The 25,108-nt window shown below is 46.0% G+C and overlaps 1 protein-coding gene across 5 annotated transcripts in view; it reads left to right on the top strand.

Annotated features, from left to right (window-relative positions):
* The window catches only part of cadps2 (Ca++-dependent secretion activator 2), a 129,950-nt gene that overhangs the window by 55,449 nt on the left and 49,393 nt on the right, over positions 1-25,108 (top strand). For all 5 annotated transcript variants that reach the window (XM_046393067.1, XM_046393066.1, XM_046393065.1 and 2 more), the window contains exons 8-13: positions 1,365-1,504; positions 5,982-6,048; positions 7,042-7,150; positions 7,461-7,661; positions 15,112-15,248; positions 22,025-22,212. In XM_046393067.1, coding sequence (XP_046249023.1) covers positions 1,365-1,504; positions 5,982-6,048; positions 7,042-7,150; positions 7,461-7,661; positions 15,112-15,248; positions 22,025-22,212 — 842 coding nt within the window. The remainder of the gene's footprint in view (positions 1-1,364; positions 1,505-5,981; positions 6,049-7,041; positions 7,151-7,460; positions 7,662-15,111; positions 15,249-22,024; positions 22,213-25,108) is intronic.

Raw genomic sequence — 25,108 nt, 5'->3', positions numbered from 1 at the left:
ATTTTAATCTCCTCACTTTGTTTGATCTCTGAGCAGTGAAACTAAAGAGCAAACTGAGTGCGTCTCACTCCTCCTCAATAATCAACCACTGAACCGATTGGGGTCATGTTTTAATGTCAAGACAAACTTGGTTGTAGACGTCCATCAGCAGGAAGTGAGCACACGTCCCTGTGGAGACATGCGGGTGTACGTGAGTGCGAGATCTTCAGGTGGTGCAGTTTGACGCCACCTCGAGCAGCACCTGCAGGTGTTAAAACGTCCAACTTTACAGCAGAAATAAACTTGTTTACATCCTGGTACCAAGCTAATGTCCCCGCCCCCTGAGGTCCCCACCTGTGGGTGGAGCTGATCCGTTGTCGGGTTATAGAGAAGGTGTGAGATGGAGCTGCCCACACTGAGCTTCATGCTCAGCCTTTCAGAAAGCTACAGGTGAGTAGCTTACAGTCCAGTGAATGTTCAGGTTAATGTGAACTGACTGGTGTTAATGACCCAGAGGGACAGTGTGGACCTTAGTGCTCCTCAGAGTGCAGGCTGTGCTGATCCAATGCTTCCACAAATTCACATTTTTGTCGTGGGTTTATTTTGAGGTAAGGACTTAGAAACTGTGAACTCTGATAGATAAGACTGAAAAACTGATGTTCTGATAGGCAGGAGGTCTGAAGTGATCAGTCAAAGGCTGAGGAATGTGCTTTCAGGTCTTTTCAGACGTGGAATATGTAACATCGCCGGCTTGAAAGACCTGACAGGACGTTCAGAGAAAAGCGAGCTTTACAGACTGATTACAGGGACAGAGAAAACAGATGTCGAAACCAGAACAGGATCACAATCACAGCAATACTAAAGTCGTCTGTGGAGAAATAAAGCCATCAGTGGAGGTTTAGACCCTGTAATTACAGACAGATTCTGATTGGACGGCAAAGTCAGACGGGGAGCCAAAGGTTCAGGAAGTTTCAGACGTCCTTCGTGATGTTGGAGGTTAAAACGCACGAGTGAGACAAAAACACACGAGCAGTTTGTGTGTGTGTGTGTGTGGGAAGCAGACAGACGAAGGACACTGAAGACAAAGTAAACCATGAGCTCAGGTTTCTGGCTGGTTGGCAGACTCTCGCAGGTCTCAGAGCTGCTGTTTGGCTTTGTGTTGTCGTTACAGGACAGCACATGGAACAATGATGATAATAATGGTGCTCTGAACAGGAAGTCAGCATGTTGTTTTCCTGCTGTAAATGAGGTCGTTTTACCCTTAATCGTCGTTTTTGATGGTTTGGAGCAAAGTAAAGACTTCACAGAAGAACTACAGGGTGAACTCTGTTCCATGTGACAGCTAACCAACCCCTGCCCTCCTCTGTGCCTCATCCCCCCCTCAGGTGGTCCTGAATCCGACCACCAACGGACCAAAGCAGGCCGAGTTCCACCGCATGGTCATCCCCAAGAACAGCCAGGACACCGAGCTGAAGATCAAACTGGCCGTCCGCATGGACAAACCCCCCAACATGAAGCACAGCGGGTGAGTCTGCAGGGGCCACAGGGGCCACAGGGGCCACAGACAGAGTTTAAACCAAACCCATAAGCAGCCAATCAGAGGCCTCTCCAGGAGCCTCTTGTTAATCTGTTTCCTGTTTTTTTATCCAAACACATGCCAAACAGGAGCGTCAGAGGACGCGCTGTTGAAACCTCACTCTCAGCTCGTCTTCCTGTCCCTCCTCTGCTTGTCTGATGAATCACAGTTTCAGAAATGTTAGAAGACTAACTTCCACTGCGTCGTTATCCCCTCGTGTTCAGAGGAAAACAACTTACTGCCCATAAAGCCCACAGTTCAGTCAGTGCTGAGTGCAAGATGTCAGTACGGGAGGGTCAGCAGCCTCACGGTCACCAGACCGGGACCTGACCGGGACCAGACTGTGAAAGGAGGACCTATGTGTGTCAGGGTCCTGCTGGGGGTTTACCTGCAGCCTGACAGCCTCACCTGCTGGTTGAACGGAGGAAGCAGAAACAGACTGAATGTGAGGACGAGATCACGTGATGATGAGCCTTTAGTTGGTTGATTTAAGATTAACTGTTTTGTTTTAGATATAACATAAATATGTGGTATCAGTGAAACTTGAACACTTAGACCAAAGGTTGGAATACACTTAGTAAAGGTGAGAATCATGAAAGTGATGACTTTTTGATTTCTCTGGCTTTACAAAACATCTTCAGCTGTGTTTGTGTTCAGAGCCGCTCAGTCTGTGAGCAGACTGACAACACCAGGTGCTTTTCACGGTTTTTGCAGCCTTTAACAACACCTGGTTTTCCCTGTGGCCTTTGGCTCTGACTGATGCTCCTGTCGTGTGTGCGTGTGCATGCGTGCATGTGTGTTGTGTAGTTCTGACTTTCTGCCAGAAGATGGCAGCAAACCCCAAATCTACAAATCCACCATGAGGAAACTGTGTGTGTGTGTGTGTGTGTGTTTGTGTGTGTGTGGGTGCATGCACATGTGACAGGTGTCCTCAACACCTTTTCACACTCTTTTTATTCACAGTTTTAGGTTTTATAGTTTGGAGCTTAAACGAGGCTAAATGTGGACAGCTCATGTTCAGAGATGCTCAGGTGGAAGGAGAAGTCAGTCCCTCCGTCTCCCTCTGATACTTTGCATATAAAAATACTGTGGCCTGAATACTGAATAACAGTGTAAGAAAATCCTGTACACTGATCATCTGAAAATCCTTTATGAAGGTATTATGGATCATGGATGGTGAAATCGATTGGCCCTTGACAAACGTTGTTCTTGTGTTCGTCAGCTCGTCCTTGTGAAGGCCTGAGCTCGTTGAGTCTTCCCCTCTCAGTCTGAGTCTTCCTCTCTCAGTCTGAGTCTTCTTCTCTCAGTCTGAGTCTTCTTCTCTCAGTCTGAATCTTCCCCTCTCAGTCTGAGTCTTCCTCTCTCAGTCTGAATCTTTCTTACGTTGCAAATCTTGTCCCAACTTTTCCAGAATCAAAGTTTAATTTGCACAGTGGCACAGAGTCTGACTTTATCTAATAGGAGGAGGGAGCACATGTGATCTGAATCTGTCCTGCACCTCTTTGAAGACAAATATTATTCAGTATTTGTATGAGGTGTGACTGGAGGACTCAGTTTTCCTTCCTCCTCCTGGTTGTAGACTCATCACTGTGGGAGTCTGATGACAGGCTGACCAACACTGGTTGCACTTGTCCAAGCTGTCCACCAGGGGTCAGCGTGAGTCTCCCGTTTCTCTGGCTCACATCCAGCAGCTCTTCTTCACCTGTTTCTAAACTGACTTTCTGTCATTTCTCATTTCTGAAAGACACAATCTGTGATTGACCTGCTGAAAGGTGTCATCCCCCGTTTTTATCTGATGCTGTTTTCACTGTGAGTCTTTGATCCGAAGGCCATCACAAGGCAGACTGGACCGTACGTACGTGAGACACAAGTCCACACAGAAAGTTATTTTACGTTTCTTTTGTTTTTCCCCTTTGGTTCGACTGCAAAAGAAAAGACGTGAAAAGAAGCCTGAATCCTCTAAGAGGCCGACAGGCGAAAGAAGAGTGAAAAGTAACAGAAACATTTGACACGTTTTGATTCGATGCATTTTTGTATTTGTTGGACGTGCGACACCTGGGATCATTCTGATTATTCCTTGAACACATTCTCTTAATTCGTTGCTTTGTTTTGTGTTGTTGGCACTCGATGAAGTCAGAGTCTCTTCAACCCAAAGAGCTTCTTCACTGATTTACGTAAAAAGCAGATAAATCGAAAGAAATTATACTGAAGTTGCTGAAGTGATGCTTTTCCAAAATTAGATATTTTTAAAACAAACTGAAAAATCTGCCAATATGTTTATTATCATTATTTATATTATTTATTTTGTGGGAAAAGAAATTACTTTTTGACAAATTTGGTTAAAATCAATTAAATACAATCTGCTTTGTTTTAAAATCTGAATGCGTTGACCTTCAGCCTTTCTTACGTGATATTTACGTGAGCAAAAAATCTGTTTTATTTAAGATGTTGAGATATTTCAGAAGACAAAATAAGTTTCAATTCCTGTAAATCATTTCAGGACATTTTCAACATTTATAATTTCAAAGTAATTTTTTTTTTTGCAGTAAATCTACAAAAACTGAAACTGAGAATGTAAATTTACAAACAGTTTATTATTATATGTTAGATTATTATTATATAACTACTTGATGTTAAAGAGACTGAACTGCTTTCTAAACTCAACTTAAGACGATAAAATATATTTATGAAACAGAAAATGTGTGCATGTGCTGCTGAGAGACAGAAGCAGAAAATCTCCTTTCTATCAGGTCCTTTTCTCTGTTATTTACTCTCAGATCATTTAGGGTTTGCACAAATAATCAGCAGAATCCTCACTCGGTCCACATCAGGAGCTTATTTCACATTTTTCCGCACAGATGTCAGCTTTCGTTGATTCGGGAGCAGATCTGCATTCCTCTGCCTGCCGACGCTCGTTTCAGACGCTCCTGAAATAAGGAAATTGAGAATTTTCTTTTCTTGTCACTCGTTAAAAAGCCCTTAAAGCCCTTTAAGGATCCAGCTAAAAGACCAGTTACAGACGGATGGTTTCTCTTTGCAGTGAGGACTGTTAAATGCCTGCAGTGAACCCTCCGGCGTTTGCAGTCCATCACGTTGGCGTCGTGCCGCTGAATGGATGTTTGAAACCCTGCAGGAGGACGGACGGCCAAATCGTTTTCACAAGTGGCCGGCGCTCGGTGCCACATGTTAACCCGGAGTCGTGCAGAATGGCCCAGATTCTGTGTCCAGACGCACCGCAGCCTTGACTGGAGGCCTTTTCTTTAAGGGCGGGCAGCTGGGCTGAAGAAAGAGGTCTCGCCATCGATTGATTTTCCTCACTTGCACTTGCCTGTATCCCACGCTTCAGGAGGCCCGGGAGCAGCCATTGATTGAGAGGCCACGCTGGTCATTCCTCCATTTTCCTCAGACTTCTTCAACGGGCTGCTGTGTGTGTCACGGCCCGTCTCCGCTCGGGATTCAGTCCTTCTGCTTTTAGCTTCACATTGTCGGAGGAAGTGAATGTGTTGATAGGAGCAGCGGGATGATGTGCTCTTCCAGACATGTGAGGACCTGAAGGGGCTTTAAAATGGATCCTGGTCCAGTGTGATCCTTACAGACTCCCAAAGGCTCCTGCTGGTTTTTGCTTTTGTGTTTATCATATGTGGACTCTGAGTTTTAGTTTGTGTGCTTCATTAGATTCTTTGTTTTTCTGTTGTGAGTCGAAGCTTCGAGCTCTCTGGTTTGTCTTGCATTAACACCTTCATGGCCACAGTGGGGGCTGCAGTTACTTTCATTATCAATTACTTAACCTGTCAAGACAAGACAAGACGACAACTTTATTTGTACAGCCCATTTTTACAAGCAGTTTGTCTCAAACGACTTAACGTAACATCAGCATAACATCCTCTGCCCTTCGACCCTCACATCGACTGAGGAAAAACTCCCAGAAGAACCTTTAACAGGAAACACTGGGAGAAACCTCAGGGTGAGCAGCAGAGGAGGGATCCCTCACCCAGGACGGGCGGACGTGCAGTGGATGTTGTCAATAGATTCATCGGTCAGAAAACAGTCCGATATATCATGTTTATTCTGTGTCCCGCCAGAACAGCAGCAAATCATCACTCTGAAAAAGCTGCTATGAATAATAAATAATAAATAAATAAATAAATCCGAGGGGAGAACACTAAAAACTGACACCAAGTTTGACATTTTAATCAAACGTGAATGTTCGTGTGGTTTTTGGACTTCGTACGTGAAGCTTCATCAGTTCGTATGTGAAACTTTGCGGTTTCCTTCTCACAGTGAAGTGAAGGTCTTTGGCCTTTGAAGCTATCACCTGAGATGGTCATCATTCACTGTTTCCTGATAATGAGAGTAACTGTTCGTCTCGCGTGTGCTTTAAGATGTTTGAGAATAAAACCAACAGAATTTGTTGTTTGTCTGTCAGGTACCTTTACGCTCTGGGCCAGAGGGTCTGGAAACGCTGGAAAAGAAGGTATTTCGTCCTCGTTCAGGTAAGAAGCTGGAGTGAAACTGAAGTCTCCTGACTGACATGTTCGTGTGCAGAAGAAAAGACTCGAGTGATCAGTGACAAACACAAGATAAAATGCACACAAATGTACGACGAAACTTAAAACTGCAGATGAATAAAACTGTAAAGGAAGGACAAACATGTAAAAACTACAAAAACACAGCATGGATCAAAAAGTTGAGAATAAAAACAGACCTAAAAAGTAAAATCAGGTCATTAAAGAAAATCTGTGGCTCTCGTCAGAACGTATTCACATCTCATCTGAAGTAAAGTTAATTGAGTTTTGGTCTTTTAAATTCTCTGAGACGCTTTTCCCACTTCAGCTGTTATTTACTTCCCCAGCACTTAGAGATCGGCCAGGATCTCTGAGGCCAAGGACGCACATTTAGTTTAGATTTTTTGTTTTCATTTTAATCATTTAGATTCAAAGTTTGTGGTGCAGCCGCCAGCACGAGAGCCTTTAAAAGTAAAGTCAAGATGAGATAAAAGTGGAGCTTCAGGCCCACAGTTTGTTGGTTCTGTTCAAATGCAGCAGGCCAACAGAACGTCCTGGCTCTGAAATATAATCTGTAGGATTAGTGACGGTCACAGCAGGATCCAGGGTTCGGTTTAGGCAACAGAACGCGTTGGCTTAAGTCAAGAAAAGACGTTTTCAGTTTGGGAAAAAGTCACGTAATTTAATCTGCAGGGTTGACTTTGGTTAAGATTAGTGAAACTTCCTGATTTTGGTTATTTGTGTCCATGGACTCAGTTTTTCTATTTTCACTGAAAAAATGTCAGATTCTCAACGACACTCAGCATGAAGTCTGAGACGCACCTGAAGGTCTGGACTCTGGTCCAGAAACTGTTTCACATGAAAGATTTCGACTTCCTGAAGCTTCAGCTGCAGAAAAAACACATGAATCAGATAAAAGGCATAAGCATTGTGTGTGTGTGTGTGTGTGTGTGTGTGTGTGTGTGTGTGTTCAACCTGCAGGTGAGTCAGTACACATTCGCCATGTGCAGCTACAGGGAGAAGAAGGCGGAGCCTCAGGAGCTGATGCAGTTGGAGGGCTACACGGTGGACTACTGCGACCCTCAGCCAGGTAGACACACCTGAGCCGCCTCGCGATGAGCATGATGATGATGCTGACACCTGAAGTGTTGCTTGTTTTGAAGCTTCTGTTTGTTTTTGTTCTGCTTTTGTTCAAACAAAAGATTTGTTTGGTTCAGCATCTTTTATTTGTTACTTACTCCCCTCTTCCTCCCCCTCCTCCTCCTCCTCCTCCCCCTCCTCCTCCTTCTCCTTTTCCTCCCCCTCTTCCTCCCCCTCTTCCTCCCCCTCCTCCTCCTCCTCCTCCCCCTCCTCCTCCTTCTCCTTTTCCTCCCCCTCTTCCTCCCCCTCCTCCTCCTCAGGTCTGCAGGGCGGCCGGGTGTTCTTTAACGCGGTGAAGGAGGGCGACCTGGTCGTGTTTGCCTGCGATGACGAGCAGGACCGGATGCTGTGGGTCCAGGCCATGTACCGAGCCACGGGACAGTCCTACAAACCAGTCCCACCCCCGCAGAACAAAACCACCAACTGCAGAGGAGGGAACCAGAAGCCAGCATCCCCCATCAGTAGGTTCTGATTGGTTAAAAATGAAGCGACACATTAGACTAAAGATGCAGTAAAGTTTCCTCAGCTCAGACTGCGTGTGGAACTTTAAGTCTGACAGACTCTGAAGCTGAAAAAGTCCCACTTAACCTTGTTCATAAAGGCCGGTCCTGGATCACATGGTGGTCCTGGTCCAGGGTCAAATCCCTCACATGACGGCTGTGACCCTCATCTACAAACCACACACACTGGAAAATGAGATGGTGCTTTAAAAGGTCTTACAATAAAAGACAAACACTTAAAAATACCCATAACTTTTATTTCCATGCTTTTTGCAATCAAAATTGAAAGTTTTTTAAAACTTATAAACCCACAACTCCATTTCCCTGAGGGTTGGACTGAAACCTGGAGCTCATCCCCATCCCGCAGCTTGTTCACCACTGCAGCAAATACGACGAACCTTCAATACGACTTTGCTCTGGCAGGTCCCATACACACACACACTCAGACACGCTCTCTCTCTCGCACACACACACGCACACACACACGCACACACACACTCAGACACGCTCTCTCTCTCGCACACACACACGCACACACACACACACACACACACACACACACTCAGACACGCTCTCTCTCTCACACTCACACACACACACACACACACACACACACACTCACACACACACACTCAGACACGCTCTCTCTCTCACACTCACACTCACACACACACACACACACTCAGACACGCTCTCTCTCTCACACTCACACACACACACACACACACTCAGACACGCTCTCTCTCTCACACTCACACACACACACACACACACACACACACACACACTCACACACACACACACTCAGACACGCTCTCTCTCTCGCACACACACACACACACACACACACACTCAGACACGCTCTCTCTCTCACACTCACACACACACACACACACACTCACACAGTAGGACGCAGATGAGGGTGAAGGGTCTGCAGGTTTCACTGCTGTGCGAGTGAAAAGGAGGGTAGAAATGAAAGAGGGATGAAGGGAAGACGGGACGAAGACTCAGAAGAAGACAACATACACCTTGAATCCCCGTCTTCCCACCTTAAGTTCCTTCTCTTCCTTCTGCTTTCCATATTTATCTCATCTTTATTTCTCCTCTTCCTCCTGTTTTTCTTTTATTGTCATTTATTTTTGTCAACTCCATTCTTCCTTCTTCTCTTCATCCTTTCCTCTTATTATTTTTCCCATCTGCCCATATCCTCATTACTCTTTTCTTACCCTCTTACACCCACTTAAAGGATGTGGAGTCACTCATGAAGCCTGTGCTCCATAGCGCTCCTAGTGGTCAAAACTGCAGAGGGTTCCATTAAATGTTCATGTCTTCCACTTTTCTTTTCCTTCCGCTCACTTATTCTTCTCCTTTCTTTCATTTGTCTTCCATTGCCTCTCCACACATCCCCATCCTGTTTTTCTTCTTCTCTTCCTCCTCTTCACTTACAAATCATTTCATTTATTATCCGCGTGTGGCGAACGGCGTCTGTGCGCTCGCCGACCATTGTGACATGTAGAGCTTCACACTGAGAGCTGATTACAGCCGTGTTTCTGTCATTTGGTGCGGCGGCGGCCCGTCCTCGCCGCCGCTCGTTAGCGTTTAATGGAACAGATTGAAGTGCTAATGGCGAGAGGTGCTGACACGCTTTTCGCAGGAGGAAATAGAAGGTGTCCCTGAAATAGCTCTTAACTGGGTGCTAAGTGTGTGTGTTTGTGTGTGTGAGTAATTGGCTTGACAAAAAGTCATTCTGGCTTTAATAACGATTGTGTTGGTGAACCTGCGTATGCGTCCGTGCTCGCCTCGCAGGCGTTTTTCATAAGAATGAAATGTGAGGGGTTAAATAACAGTAATGACTGCATGTGTACACACTGACGAACGCTCACACGCACACACAAAGACAGGTTTTTTAATGCTAATAAAGTCGTACTTCTGCAGTCCAGACTTGGTGGAAATAGCTGCGAGCGTTGGAGGTTAATCGTTGGGAGTGAACAGGTGAGACGGAGGGAGCGCAGACCCACAGTCTCTCCTTTGTTTGTCTCCGGTTCTGGACTGTGGTCACCTCGGAGTAGAACCCGCCAGAGGCCACCGGAGGCACGTTTTTCCAGCCGGTGTGTGCGAGGGAACAATGAAGCAGTGTTGTCGCCCTGTAAATGCTCAGCTTCTGTTTTCGGGGAGCAGCTGATGGCCCACAATGAACAAGGTTTTTTATTTACAGGAAGGAACCATTTTGTTGTTGCTGTGAACTCGTGTACGTGTGCGCTTTCATGACCAGAATCCGTCACCAAGACGTGCAGCCTCAGACGTCCTCCTGGGTGTTTCAGCTGTTTACGTGCAGACAGGAAACAGTGCAGGTAGTACAAAGCAGTACTGCAAAGCGGTGAAATCATTTTTCTGAAGTAAAGCACAACAGCAGCACAATAACACAGGTCAGCCTCATGCAACTGAGAGGATCACTTAAAGCCATCAGTGACGACCGTTAAGGACGGCAGAAACACAGCAGAGAATTAACAAGCGGAGGAGGAAGCGCAAACGACATTTCAAAATAAATGTTTCTGAACGTGAAGGTTTCATAGCAAAAGTAGCATAGTTTGTTTCTGTCGAGGCATTGGGAGACGCCACAGTGTGCTGAATGAGCACATGAAAGGCCTCGTCTGATCAGGATCTCAGGCCGTGAGCAGTGAGATCACGTCAGAGAAGAACACCTGATGTTTCAGGTTAGAAGGAAGTTCGTCGACAATCAGACGAAGCTGAAAGAGGCAGCAAGAACACCGGAAGAAGATTTAGTTTGAAGAGAAGAAATGTTGCTGGTTTGTGAGCAGACTTCAGCCGCTGGCCTTCGTGACTTTCTCAGCTCTGAAGTGGAAACTCTGAAGAAAAGGACAAACGCGAGTGCGAGTTTGCCAAAGAAACTTCAGCAGACATCACTTCCTGTCACCTTCCTGTCAAATGGACGAGCGTCCAAACAACCCACAAACAAGGTCCAAACAAGTGGAAATCATCAGAGGCAGAGTGGTTGACGGTCTGACCTTTGACCCGAAGTCCACTTTTATCGCACAGACTGCGACTTGAGTCCTCAGTCTGAACAGACGGGCCAGTTGGGGGTCGAGACTCGCCCCTCAAGTTGTTTTGGGGGATGTTTACGCCTGTCAGTTGTGTTTTTGAGAAGCAGGTGGTCAGTTTGAGGATGAGGACGATCCTGAGCGGAGACGTCCAAACTGTCCGTTTGTCTTAACCTCCCGACGTCTCAGCGACGCCCTCAAACGCAGCACAACAGCTGAGGATGCGTTCGTGCGCTTCTCTCAAACTTTCCCCCGAGTTGAGACTGTTTGCCCGCCGCGCCATGAGAATCCTCGCTCAGCCAGACGGAGACTGATGGGCTTGTCTGTCTGCATCTTCATCTCTGCTCGCCCTGACATCGTCTGCGTCGCCGCCGCCACGCTCCACCAGGCAGATCAAGTCACATCTCTCAGCCTGGCGCACCTGAAACTGAAACGCTCTCCTTCCTCCTCCTCTTGGTCTGCATCAATAACCTGCCATCAGCAGCCGCCGCCACCTCTCAAGGCAGGATGTCACATAGATGTGACTGTTGCCGTGACGGTACCAATGGAGCTGAGACAAGATGGATATGGAGAGATTGAGCGCAGAAAACTACCCCCACCTTCCCACCTTCATCACACACACACGTATTGTAAACACGATACGAACCACACGTTGTTGAAATTCAGGTTTTATGTTTCAGTCCTGCACTGTTTGACTGTCACGCTTCTGTAACTCGTGATGGACAGATCTTCATCTTTCACTGCATTCATCGCCACGTAAAGTCCAGAGATTTATCCTGCAGCGATAGACTTAATCAGCGTTTGGCACGGCAGGCTTAAAGCTTAAAAAGATTATAAAGGAAATCAAACCTCATTGTAATATAAAGCTGGAATTTTAAAACAGTCAATGCATTTCCAGTCAGTGTTGGTGATGGGCTCCACCATTCCCACGCTGGATTCAGATGACCTGCAGAGTGTGTGTCACACTGATGAGAAACAGTGAAGAAACCTGCAGACAGTCTGGACCAAACGCACCATCTGTGCCAGGAGCAGTGACGTCTGTCCATATTCTCTGTCTCACACACACACACACACACACACACCCTTAACACCCCCCTCCCCTTCAGATAATAGCTGAAAGTTGGACTTGACACGGATCAGCATTACTCCTCCGCTGTCTGTCCCCCAATCAATACTCCCCCTCCTCCCCCTTCTTCTTATTATCAGCACTAATCTATATCTCTTTGTCTCGTTTTCTTTAGAGTCGCCTCCTTCGCTCCCTGTCTTTTCTCCAAATTACATTAAGGACAATCCCGTGTTTTGGACGTAACGAATGTAAAATGACCTACATCGGAATTAGACAGAGAGAAAGCAGGCCACAGGAGCCAAAGGGCAGCCCGAGTCAGAAGAAAAGAAGACGGGAAGAAAAGGAGAAGAGCGTCGATTGGAAGTTGATTGTGGAGATTTCACTTTTGCTGTCTTTTTTTTTCTCTTTCAGACAAAAGCGACAAAGAAAGGAGGAATGGGGAGGGGGGCCAAACACAAATCTCTGAGAGTCCTCGCGGGCTTCTCTGCGTCCACACAAAAACAAAAATGGCAGCGTTAATAAAAAGCGATTGCTAATGCTCGTCTCGGACACGAGGCCGCGGGCGTCGCAGGCGTGGAAACGGCGCCGGCATTCTTCAGCGAGCCTTGGTCTTTTGTGGGGCCATGTGTCACACTCAGAAACTTCCCATCCCGAAATGTACTCCCCTGATAAAGGCAGAATGGAGAGTGTTAGGCTTTTCATTTTGTGGGGCCATTAACAGGAAGGCCTGAAAGGACTGGAAATGAACCCAGGTTTGCTCAGGCCAGGACGCCCCGCGCCTCTTCAGCTTCTTTTATTTCCTTTTTTTTTCCTGTTGATTTTCCATCGCTGACCCCGAAGCCTCGTTATCATCTGCTGCTCCAGGCGCTGCACGGCCGAGCTTCGGGAAGAGCTCGGCGTGTAAAAACACTTCATTAGTAGTCATCCACGTTTTGCACGATGTATTACTCTGGTGATAATCTGTATTTTTTTATATTGTCAACAAATCGCATGAAAAGACTCGAACCAACAATAACTAGCTTAGAAAGATCGTGTGATCAAACAGTTGTGGTGGTGTTTGGGTCTTAATGGTGTTTATCCTAACTCTTTAAAACAGATTAAACAGCAGTGAAAGTGTGAAACATATCTAATCACAAATACTCAGTTTGTGTATCACAGCCTGAGTTCCTCTTGCTCTGAGCCATAAAGCTCCATTCAAACACACCAGTGAACCACACTGTTGTTCCTTCACTCTGTGGTTTATTTTGACTCAGCGAAACACACATCGTCCTGCTGCCACAGATACTCACTAGAGCCCCGAAGGTGGATTGATCCACCCCCGAAAATAGCCCCAACAAATGCACTATTTCCTCCTGGACAGTAATCATAATACACACTGAGGAGGCACTGAAACGGCTACGCTACGACGACGATCACGCACCACCGTACGAAATAACCTTGAACTGTTTGCTCAGCTGCTGTGGGAAGCTACAATCAATCCGTTTCATTACATTCAAACATATGAAAAAGTCTAAAACTGGAATCTGGTGTGAGCTACGTAGCTTGTCTCACTGCTGACTGTTAAGCTAAATTATGTTAGCTGGTTAGCATGCATTCTGTGCATTAGCTCGCAAATAAGTAAGCGTGAAGTTTAAACACAAACTAGAGGACTGGTCTAAACTTAAGAACCCACTCAGAAAACAAACGGCAAAATGAATCTATGAGGTTAAACCTTTTAAAAAATATATGGTTTACATTATCAGAGCCGTTTGAACCCGTTCAATTCAAATTCTCAGTAACGTCTTAGACTCAGCAGTTGACCAGCGTTGTTAACCTCAGTAACAGATGTTGCTTCTTATAAATCAACATGAAGACATGACAGTTCAGTGTAAATGAGGTCTGTAGTTTAAATGTGTCCGATTCTGAACTTAAAGCTGCTGAGGGGCTGCGCAGACAGGCTAATAACTGACGTGTTCGCCGCAGCTCCGCTCATATCAGAGTCCGACTTCTGCTTCCTGTCTGTGATCGAATATTTGCTGCTCACCGTCATCATGTTAGAAACCGTCGCCCATAAATCTCCACGCAGCCAAACATTTCACCAATACGACAATGTAGCGTTAGCCTAGCATAGCATCAAAACGCCATTTGTATTGTAGTGCTAGAAGCAAAGGCAACCGGACATCTTTAGCTGTACTCCTCTGTCCAGTAACGCCTGTCCTCGGAGTGGAAGTTTCCTACCTGTAGTGGACAATGTGATGTCCTCCATACACTTAGCTATTAGGCTATTAAACGCACTACGATTAAACAAATGGTCGGCTAATCGCACATCCCTGCTGTTCACAAAGATTAAGAGCAAATTTTGTGCTCAAACGTTTGAAGTACAGTTGGTGGATACGCGTGCAGATCAACAGGAAAAGAAAGATTTAAATTCTGTTGCATCTCTTTGCAGGCAGGTGTTTCAGTCTTTATGTTCACCTGCAGCTCTGGAAAACCACCAGACTTTAAAAACGTGGACACGAAGCCTGATCTCCTGATCAGCGCCGCCGCGTGTCGTCGTCGTCGTTTCCCTTCCTGGCTGGTTTTCGACTCGGTGAGTCACTCCCAGTGTTTTCCTCACATGTCGTCCATGTTGGCGAATGTTTTGTGTCAGCCGAGAGTACTGACAGCTTCACAGAGGATCTGTAGCCAACCGAGGTGGGAACGATTAGCCACAGCACTGAGAAGTGACACTGCCAATGTAGTCCTGTGTGTGTGTGTGTGTGTGTGTGTGTGTGTGTGTTTACACTTCAGTTCACTGCTGAGCTCAAAGAGAGGCGTCAGTGATTGTGAACACATTTATGTGTCACCTCTTTAGCTGGTGGGATCATGCAAAGACATCAGTGCAGTCGTTCATCCATAGACGTCCGTTTGATGAAGATCATGACTCCATCTTTCTTCTGTTCTTCTTGGTCTTTCTTGCTCCCTTCTTTGTACTTTGCCAAAATAAATAGTTTTCCCTTTTCCTTTATTTCTTGAAATGCACCATACCTGCTACGGCTTTAGATGTTTCAACAAACTGAAGGATTTCATTTTACACAGCAAAACAAATTTAATAGAAATATTTTCAGCACTGGTCCTTTGAACGTGAATGTGATCAGATGGGTTTCTCCGCTCCCGACTCTGTGGTTCTGTTTGGTCTGTTGTGATGATTGTTTGGTGGTGTTAGGTGAAGTGTGGGGACGGCGGGACAGATGAGGGCGTTTTGACACGCGTCCGAGTTGTGAGGGTGACTCTGCTGACTGTGTGATTTCCTCTGTTTCCTCTTCAGGTCTGGATCCGTCGCAGCGCCAGGGGGTGGAGGAGCTGATCTCCGCCGCGCCGTGTCGCTTCGACCACGCCGCCCTGTTCGCCATTTTACAGAAGAACACCCTGCAGCACCGCATGAGCGACTCCTTCTCCTGCCTGGTGCGTCACGTCACGGGCCAATAAGACTGAATTTATACATAAAATCAATAATCACTTTAATCCATCAGACAAGTCATTATTGGATAAAATAACTTTAAAGAAAGCTAATTAAGAATTGCGTTTCTCATTTTTGTCTGTTCAGATCAGTTTGTAACTCTACTTCAGCAGAAGTAAACTTAAAGAATTCAGTGGTTCCATCTTCTGTGATCTGTGTCAATAATTAGCAGCTAATCATTAATGAAAATAATTATTAGTTTGCCTTTAATAGATTAAACCAATGACCCTGAGTGAGATAAACATCAGTATTTTGAAGATGTCTGTCTCTCTCTCTTTCTGCCTGTCCGTCCCCCTGTCTCTCTCGGTCTGTCTGTCTGTCTCTCTCTGTCTGTCCCTCTCAGTTTTAAATTCAAATTGTTTTATTGGCATGAACAGAAAGATGTTGTTGGCAAAGCAGTTTGTAGAATATATTTAAATCCTGCGTATGAGATGTGTGCATCAACACAGACACAACACAGACACAACACTGAGTCAACACGGACACAACACTGAGTCAACACAGACACAACACTGACACAACACTGACACAACACAGACAACACAGACACAACACTGAGTCAACACAGACACAACACTGAGTCAACACTGACACAACACTGAGTCAACACGGACACAACACTGAGTCAACACAGACACAACACTGAGTCAACACTGACACAACACAGACACAACACTGAGTCAACACAGACACAACACTGACACAACACTGAGTCAACACAGACACAACACTGACACAACAATGAGTCAACACAGACACAACACTGACACAACACTGACACAACACTGACACAACACTGAGTCAACACAGACACAACACTGACACAACACTGAGTCAACACTGACACAACACTGAGTCAACACGGACACAACACAGACACAACACTGACACAACACAGACACAACACTGAGTCAACACAGACACAACACTGACACAACACTGAGTCAACACAGACACAACACTGACACAACACTGAGTCAACACTGACAGAACACTGAGTCAACACTGACACAACACTGACACAACACGGACACAACACAGACACAACACTGACACAACACAGACACAACACAGACTCAACACAGACACAACACAGACACAACACTGAGTCAACACAGACACAACACAGACACAACACTGAGTCAACACTGACACAACACTGAGTCAACACAGACACAACACTGACACAACACTGAGTCAACACAGACACAACACTGACACAACACTGACACAACACTGAGTCAACACAGACACAACACTGACACAACACTGAGTCAACACTGACAGAACACTGAGTCAACACGGACACAACACTGACACAACACTGAGTCAACACTGACAGAACACTGAGTCAACACGGACACAACACAGACACAACACTGAGTCAACACTGACACAACACTGAGTCAACACAGACACAACACTGACACAACACTGAGTCAACACAGACACAACACTGACACAACACTGAGTCAACACTGACTCAACACAGACACAACACTGACACAACACTGAGCACTGCAGTCTCATACAGTTTAACACAGCTGCTTCGTACCACAAAGTCTTTTCTCTGTGCTTCGTCCAGACGAGCTGTCAGCTTCTCCTCTGGCCTTAACATTTGGAACTTTGTTAGTTCTTTGTTTCTCTGACTGAGGAGGAGGAGGAGGAGGAGGAAGAGCTTTTCTCTGTCCGCCTCCCTGTTTTAAGCCTGGGGGGCTCTCTCACACTGACTGAGGGGAGAAACGCTCTAATCAATACTTTCCAAAGAGGAACGTGACCCTCATAGATGACTGCTGGGCCGACTCAATGGGGGTGGAGGGGTGCAGCTTAGTGAGGGTGGGGCGGGGGGTTGTGTGAAAATAAGTAAGAACAATAAAGAAAGAAAAACAGAGATTTTATGAGTGTCAGTACTGCTGAACGTGACTTACTGTTGCTAACATTAATGGGCCAAGATGCTCAGAAAAATGCAAACAGAAAGTCAGATTAATAACAAAGTTACAGGAAGGCCTTGACCAGCCACACACCTTCAATGACTTGAGCCAGCTGAGCAGCATTTGTTGAACACGACACAACATTTAAAATGCGACTTGCGGTTTTGATCGCTTGGTTTCACTGCTGCCACAAGATGACAACAACGAGGAGTGAAAATGAACCGTTTGTTGTTTGTTGTGTATGGACAGACGACTTTAACATAACTGATGTGAAATACTGCACAGCTTTTCCCTCTTTCTCTTGATGGAGCGTGATTGCCACAGACTGCAGTTTTAGGTCTGATCGGTGCGTGTGTGCAGCAGTGAAGTTTATGGATGGTGCTGGTCATAGGTGTGGTTTAAAAACAACACAGATATTTTTTAATCCCTTCCAATAATAATACCAAACGTTTATGGTGATTAATGACATTTTCCTTCCTTTTCCTTTCCTATCGTCATCAGACACTTAAACCCTCCACTGAAACATAAAGCGAGGCAGATGTTGAGGAGTCGGCTCATCATGTGCTGCGTTGGCTCCTCGTCTTTTAAGAGCAGCAGAATGACGAGATGTTCGGCAGAGTGACATCTGTGCTCCTTTCATTTCTCTACCTGCCTCGCCAGGACTCCTTCCTGCTCTGCAATTAGACAGATCCATTCACGCCGCCCCTCCAGCTCCCTCTCCTCAGCCTTTTGTGAAAACTCGAGGGCTTTGTGTTCCAGCCTGAGCCCCTTTTCAGCAAACACTCTGAGAAAAGGCCAGTTCCTCGGCGTGGGGGACATCTGTTGAGAAGTGGCTTGGATTCATGTCATAGACGGGGTCATATTTTATTCACAAAGAGCTGAACCCAACAACAACAACAGTAATTAGGCAGAAATTTGGTTTGTAGCTGGGGCCCACAGTCCTGCTAACGGGATCAGTGTAGTTCCCACTCATGATTGAAGGGTTAAACCCCCCACCGTGAAGCTGCTGCTGGACCTCCAGCTGAAATGGTTTTCTTACACAACTTCATCCACGTTGGTGGTAACACAAGAGGCAGCAAATTCTCGAATTAGCCTCATCCAAAATCATAATTCAATTCCCAACGGAAAACGTTTTGATCCAGAATGAATTCCGCCCAATCCAGCGTTTAGTTTAAAATGTAAGCTTGTTTCAGGTGCAGGTTCGGTGATGAGATATCCAGGAAGTCCAGTTTGAATATCAAAATCCTTTGGGCTGCTTAAAAAAACACAAAACTGCTGCACAGAAGTTTCCAAGTTGTCACAGTGGTGGTTATTTCATCCACCATGTGTATGAACCATAAACGGCTTCATCATAATCAGTTAGGAGCACTCGCCGTGATGACGTGTTAAATGTCAGGCCGTCTGAACGGGAATATTTGGGTTAACGTGGGAATGAGAGCAGAGCATGAGAAGATACCGACATGTTTCCATCGCCTGTTAAGTGCATTAACTCTTTATCTTGATGCGCTCGACAGTTTTGTGAAACAATTCAATTCGACTTAAGCATGAACTTTCTAAAGAATAATATGTCAGAGCTGTTGAGTTTACAGCTTTTTGTCGCCCCCTAGTGGGTAACAAATGTATTAATGCAGCTTTAAACAAACGTTCTTCCTCCACGGGGAGCCTGAAGCCTTGTGGCAGCTGAGCAGTTTTCCACCTGCCAGGTTCCCTTCAGAAAGTATTGAGTATGTTGAAAGACGGTCGCCATCGAGGCAGCTATTATTTCACCTCTTCAAACTGTTAATTTGCCCTTAAATTTTTTTCTTCTTTTTTTCTTGAAATTGAGGATGCAGCAAAAACTTTTTTGTGTTGTTTTTGTTTCCCCCACCTCAACGCTCGGAGGACGGAGACACATGTCCTCTGCGCCCATCAGTCCTGTCTGAGCGTGCAGCTGTCAAATTAACTTGCTCTGGAACTCAGCCATTATAGACTCTAATATAATTACTCAGATGTATGCGTGTGCACGGTTCAGCCGCCCGCTCCTTTAAATCTGAAGCTTCCCAGTCACTCACGTCCATACGTGCTAATTAGAGGAATCTGCAGAAGAAGAAGAGGAGGAAGAGCGAGGCTCCAGGTTGCTTTGCGGGGTTGCCACGGAGAGATGAACTGCTGACCCGAAGGAAAAGATTTACCAATATGTGTGTTAATCATCTGCTGCTGATGAACACAGTGAGAGCGGGACATTTTAAAGTGAAAAGTGAACTTCCTCTGCGGTGGACGGATCATGTGTTCCTGACTTAACGCAGACATATTTTAGCTGCGTTGTCGTGTTGTGTCGACGCATACGACGTCAAACGCTGAAACGGTCTGTCCAGCAGTTAAAATGTTCATGCATGTTCAGACATCCTGGAAAGTTTAGTGACGGAGAAGGAGTCGCCTTTCTGCAACAGAAACACCTCCGATACACATTAGAGATGTTTTATGATTATCGTTTTAACTGTGACAGCAGTTAAATCACATGTAGAAGGCTGATGGACTTATCTCTCCCCACACGTGTTGGTCTCGGATTGATGGCGAGGTGACGCTAGCTTTTCCCTTTACTCCCGTTAAAGTCCCATATAGCGTCTGCATCTGCGCGAACAGCTCGTCCTCGTCCTCGTCAGGACAACGGCAGCAACCAGTGATTAGAGATGAAGGTCAGGTCGTGTTGTATGAGGGCCCCAGAGTCCAGAGGAGGAGGAGGAGGAGGTGCATGGGGCTCAAACAAAACCAGGCCTTTTCATGTCCTGGGCCAAACCCGAAGTCAGCGCTGACTTATTTTAACTTCAGTAACGAAAACCGTAATCCTTCCCTGACGACGATGATCTGATTCGCTCTGGTTCAGTCAAAATTCAGTCAAATTCGGTTTTTCACGTAAATAAAACCTCATCGTTGCTCTGTGGAGTCCTGCTCATCATCGGGTTTTACTGGCTGTTTTTCTTGTTAGTCAGTTGTGACATATCACACACACAGAAAATAGCTCATGATTTTTATTAAATGATGACTAATAATCAAATCCCACCAGAAAGTAGAGCAGTTCCACATTTAATTTTGAATTGTGAATAATTAGGAGCAGCCCCCTGCATGTTCTCCCAGCATTGTCCCGTGACTGGCAGACAGGGCGGTTTATACGCTGATATTTTTATATGTTTTTGAACAAATGACTTGGCTTCATGCTCTTGAACATGACTCTGGGTGTCACAAGAAGTTTTTGGACCAAAATATGATTTCACCTTCAACAAAAGTCTGACAACAGCTGAGGTTAAAACCTAAAGAGTCGGCTTTACTCTCTCGGTTTCCTGTCAGGCGTCGCTAGTCGAGACACAAGCCGCTTTCACTTTTCTTTCCTTTTCTTTTTTTCTTCTACTTCTTTTGGGGGTCATGTCGCTCCTCGGAGGGAGGCGGCGGACGCTGGCGCTCTGACATGGAGACGTGCAGCCACGGCTGATGGAGCTAACGAGGCAGTCGGCTCGTTAGCTGCTAATTGAGCGGTCAGCGCCAAGACTGGAGTTCGCCATCTGTTTGTCACAGAGGAACATCTTGTCGCTTCACGCCCGTCGACGGGCCCCTCTCCCTCTCCGTGGTGTGATATTAATAGCCTGAGCTCACAGACGGACAGAAAAATGAAGAACGAAGCTGGAGAAAACGTCAAACAAACCGAAGAGTGAAGGGAAGGGGGCAGAGGGGGAGGACGGGGGGAGGAGGAGGAGGAGGAGGAGGGAGACGCTAAAAGGCCTGCAGAGGAGGAATCTGCCAGGTCCTGCTAACCCCGACGGGAAGCAGCATGTCAGCGATACTGGAGATGATTTTGATTCTAATTTCAAGTCCTTAAATGAGCTTTGATAGGAGCAGAAGTCGTGCTGTTGTTCTGAAGGGACGTTAAACCAATTAGCCTTTACTTTCATTGTCTCATTTGTCAAAAGATGAAGTTGGCAGCCCTGCTTTATTTGGTAACAGACTCAAAAGTTTCTTATAGTAAAAATAGTCTCAGACTGAATTATGAGTTACACTTCCTTATAACAACTTAAACACGTAGCAGTTTTTCAAACCGCTAAATTATCTCCCCAAATCTTCACTCGGCGCTGCATCATTTAACTCCAGAAACAAAGTGAAAGCGTTTCTTTGCAGCTTGTCTCAGGTCGCTGGGCGGTTAGAGTGCGTGTGTGTGTGTGTGTGCGTGTGTGTGTGTGTGCGCTCGTGTGTGCGTGTGTGTGGTGTCAGCTCAGTGGAGGTGCTAATTTGTTAATGTTCTTCTGTGAGGAATCTTAATTAGCGTTGTAAGTTTCATGCCTAATTTAATGATTACGTGCAGGCTGAATGAACTAATGAACATCTCAGGATGTTCCACACCTTTCTGTTTCCTTCTTTTACTCCAGCAGCATTAGTAGTTGAAGGGCTAACCTTGACATCTTTCTGTTTAATTGTGGTGAAGTGCTGAGGATTTTTGTTGAGTCTGTGGCACCAAACGGTGACTGCTTTTGGTTTGAGTGTGTGCTGCCTCCTGTGGGAAGGCGAAGCTGCAACGGAGAAGACTTGGCTACCTTTTCAGGTGTCTTTCCAACACGGCGGGACGCTTCATCAGCCCTACAACTGTCTGATGACGTGAGGGCGTCTCACTCCTTTTCAGTCCACACACCTGAGGAAACTCGGTGTCAGTTTTCAGTGGTGGTGGTGGCTCAGTGTCCCAGAGTTACAAAAAGACTTTATTTTAGGACTTCTGCTGCTGCTACATGTAGTGTGACAGGTCTCGTGTGTGTGTGTGTTGTCTTCAGGGTTGGTTCAGTCCTGGTCAGGTGTTCGTCCTGGACGAGTACTGCGCTCGATACGGCGTTCGAGGCTGCCATCGCCACCTGAGCTACCTGAAGGACCTGATGGATTACTCAGAGAACAACGCGCTGGTCGACCCCACACTGCTGCACTACAGCTACGCCTTCTGCGCCTCCCACGTCCACGGAAACAGGTACACCAACCGGCACCCACTCGTTAGGGTCAGTCTCATGGGACGTCGTGGTGAAGATACTCGTGGTGCAAGTTCCTGTCCACCGCCGCAGAGACCGAGTGGTGTGACGTGATTAGCTGCTCCTGTGGGTGGGAACCCAGTGAGGGTTTTTGTCTTTATCACATACTCTGGTGACTTGATAGAACAATTCTAAATTATCCCTTATCTGATGCACTTTAAACTGAGCCCACACTGTCATTGTTTCAACAGGAAGTACCTTCAAAATAAAACACCATGTCGAGATTTGGAGAACACAGTTTGGAGAAACAAACTCGTTCTTTTACTTTGTCAGTTATTACAGAAGTGAACAGTGTGAGTGTGAATTAGTTTATGCATAAAGCGGCGACAGCCTCTGTGAACAGACTGTGATCTGACCTTTACATTATTCTGTATGTCTTCACTGAGCACAGATGCTCTTTTTCAGCCACGCGCAGACTGAATCCAAATGTCCCAACTTTCACACACATAATCATGGCACACAATCACCAAGTCTGGACTACAGAGTGCCGTCCAATAACACGTCTCATCCGGCCGAAGCGGGGCAACAGAGCACTTCCAGAGAGTCCGCTTTGTTTGGAAGATCAACGAGAATCGAGCGAAGAAGCACTCAAGATGATGATAATGAAGAAAAGTCAGTGAATCCACCACTCAGTGGGATCTAATTTAGATTTACAGGATGCTGTCTGTTATCTGTAGACATCTGACTTCTCTTTGTATGTATCTACATACATTCACCACAACCGCTTCCAAGGACGCGAATGAACTTCCACTCTGAAGGGCCTGATATGTGAACGTTCTTTCAGATCTATTCAGATAAATACTCCCAGGCTTATTACAGGTTCAAGTTCTCAGCATTGGATGCTTTCAGGGCAGCAACTGCGCATTCAATCAAAGTCCAGTCCATTTTATCCCTCATGATGATGGCCAACTCTTCAGAAACATTAAGTGACTGAGCAATTGTTGCCCATCAGTCACAAATAAACCTCCTTAAGTCTATTTAGAAATCACAGGAAAAGAAAAGACTGCGAATCGTGAGGTCTTAAAGTTTTCCTGTACATCCATGGGTGTACTGCAAACAGGAAATGTAACAGGTAATCTGCTATGCTTTCATGGGGCCAATTTGACAAAGGAAATTAGAATTATCTCGAGCAAAGTTTTGCTTCTCATCATAGTTACATGAATAATCACTTTGTTATGATCATGATTGTGCCAGAAACACACACCGACTGGTGAAAGCGGAAGACGAGTTGCAGCTTTCAATGTTAATATGTGGTGCTGAGCCAACCATCCACCCTGACCTCCTCTTTGTGACTCTTTAACAACTTAACCTCGATATCACAGCTTTTCAGCGTTCTCTCTCAATGGAGAAGAGACTGAATTCGTACAGCCGCTCGAGGGCTTCGTCATTTGAACATAAACAAATGTTTTTTTTCGGGTGGGGGGGCTTTTAATGGCAGCTCACCTCCAGGCCTCCACCGATCGCCAGCAAACTGCCCACATATGAGCAGCAGTGTCTTTTAGCCACTTGTTGGCATCATCGTCGCTCCAGCAGTTCAGCTCTGCTCTTCACTCCCGGCAGCCCCCGCTTGACTCCCCGCCTGGTAATTACTGATATCTGTGCTTTCTCTCTTTGTCGACTCATTTAGTCAATTAGAAAGTGTAATGATTAGCTACTCCAGCAAATCACCAGATATAAATTGGTGGTGGTGATGGCGGTGGAGAGGGGGGCTTGCTGGAATTGGCTTTTTGTCAGTTGGAGCTCTAATTTGAATAATTGATGCCCATTCAGGGCTCCTGGAGCTGCCTGAGTGGGTGTGGATGGGAAGAAGGGGGTTTTTGGATGGCTGGCAGACTCGGAGGTGGGAAAAAAAACACCAAACTTAATTACAGAACTCAAGTTTTCCCTGGAGTGCTGCTCGAAGAGATGAAGCTACGTCAGGAGGCAGGCAGGACAAAGAGGGACGCAACAGGACGATCAGCAGAGGAGTACTTGACTGATACTTCAAGGCAATCGGATTGTGCTTTTCTTAAGAAAACCCTGACTGAGAGACACGTGTTCGAACCGGAGTGAAGATGGAAATATTTTGTGTGACATGTGAAAGCCTCCCACTGGGTGATTTTCATGGTCTGGACATCAGTTTAGATATTTGGTCATCGTCAGCTGTGATGTACATTTTTATTCACGGGTTTTCCATGTTTGGTGAAAGATTTTAACCATAACTTATGCTTCAGCATGATCAGTTATTCTACAGAACTGCACTCAGACCCCATTTCTCCACAAGCCCAGTATTATACAGAGTCTGATACCAGCACTTTGCATGTATTCAGTCAACTGAAGACACATTTCACGTTTCGGTCAGGACTGTATCCTGCCTTCGTTTTCTATCTGTGTGTGAGTGCTGGATATTAGCAGACTGCAGGGTTTCATGTCCTGCTTCACAGTCGTGACCGTAACAAACATGAAATCCATCCGTCCATTTTCTGTTGCTTGTCCCGAGTCGGTTCGCTGTGGTCCCTTCAGCGTGGAGGAGCAGCGGCTCTACTTCGAGCTCCTTACCTCATGTCCAGGTGTGACGCCAGCCTTCCTACAGAGGAAAGGCAACTTGGATGCTCTCCTTCAGTCACTACCCAGTAACTCAGGACCATACGTGAGGCTTAAAATGTGGACCGATTGAGAGGTTTGCCTTCCAACTCGGCTCCCTCTTCACCACAACGTCCGCATCACTGCTGATGACCAGTCCACCGGTCAACAACGAGACCACGAACTACATCGGCTCGGGGCAGCAGCTCAGCCCCAGCCCGTAGTGAGCAGTCGGCCAATTTTTGGCAGTGAACCACGACCTCAGACTCAGAGGTG

The sequence above is a fragment of the Scatophagus argus genome, chromosome 7, assembly GCF_020382885.2.
Source record: "Scatophagus argus isolate fScaArg1 chromosome 7, fScaArg1.pri, whole genome shotgun sequence".
NCBI lineage: Eukaryota > Metazoa > Chordata > Actinopteri > Scatophagidae > Scatophagus > Scatophagus argus.
The sequence above is the reverse complement of the archived record's forward strand: the minus strand, read 5'-3'. Positions and strand labels throughout refer to the sequence as shown.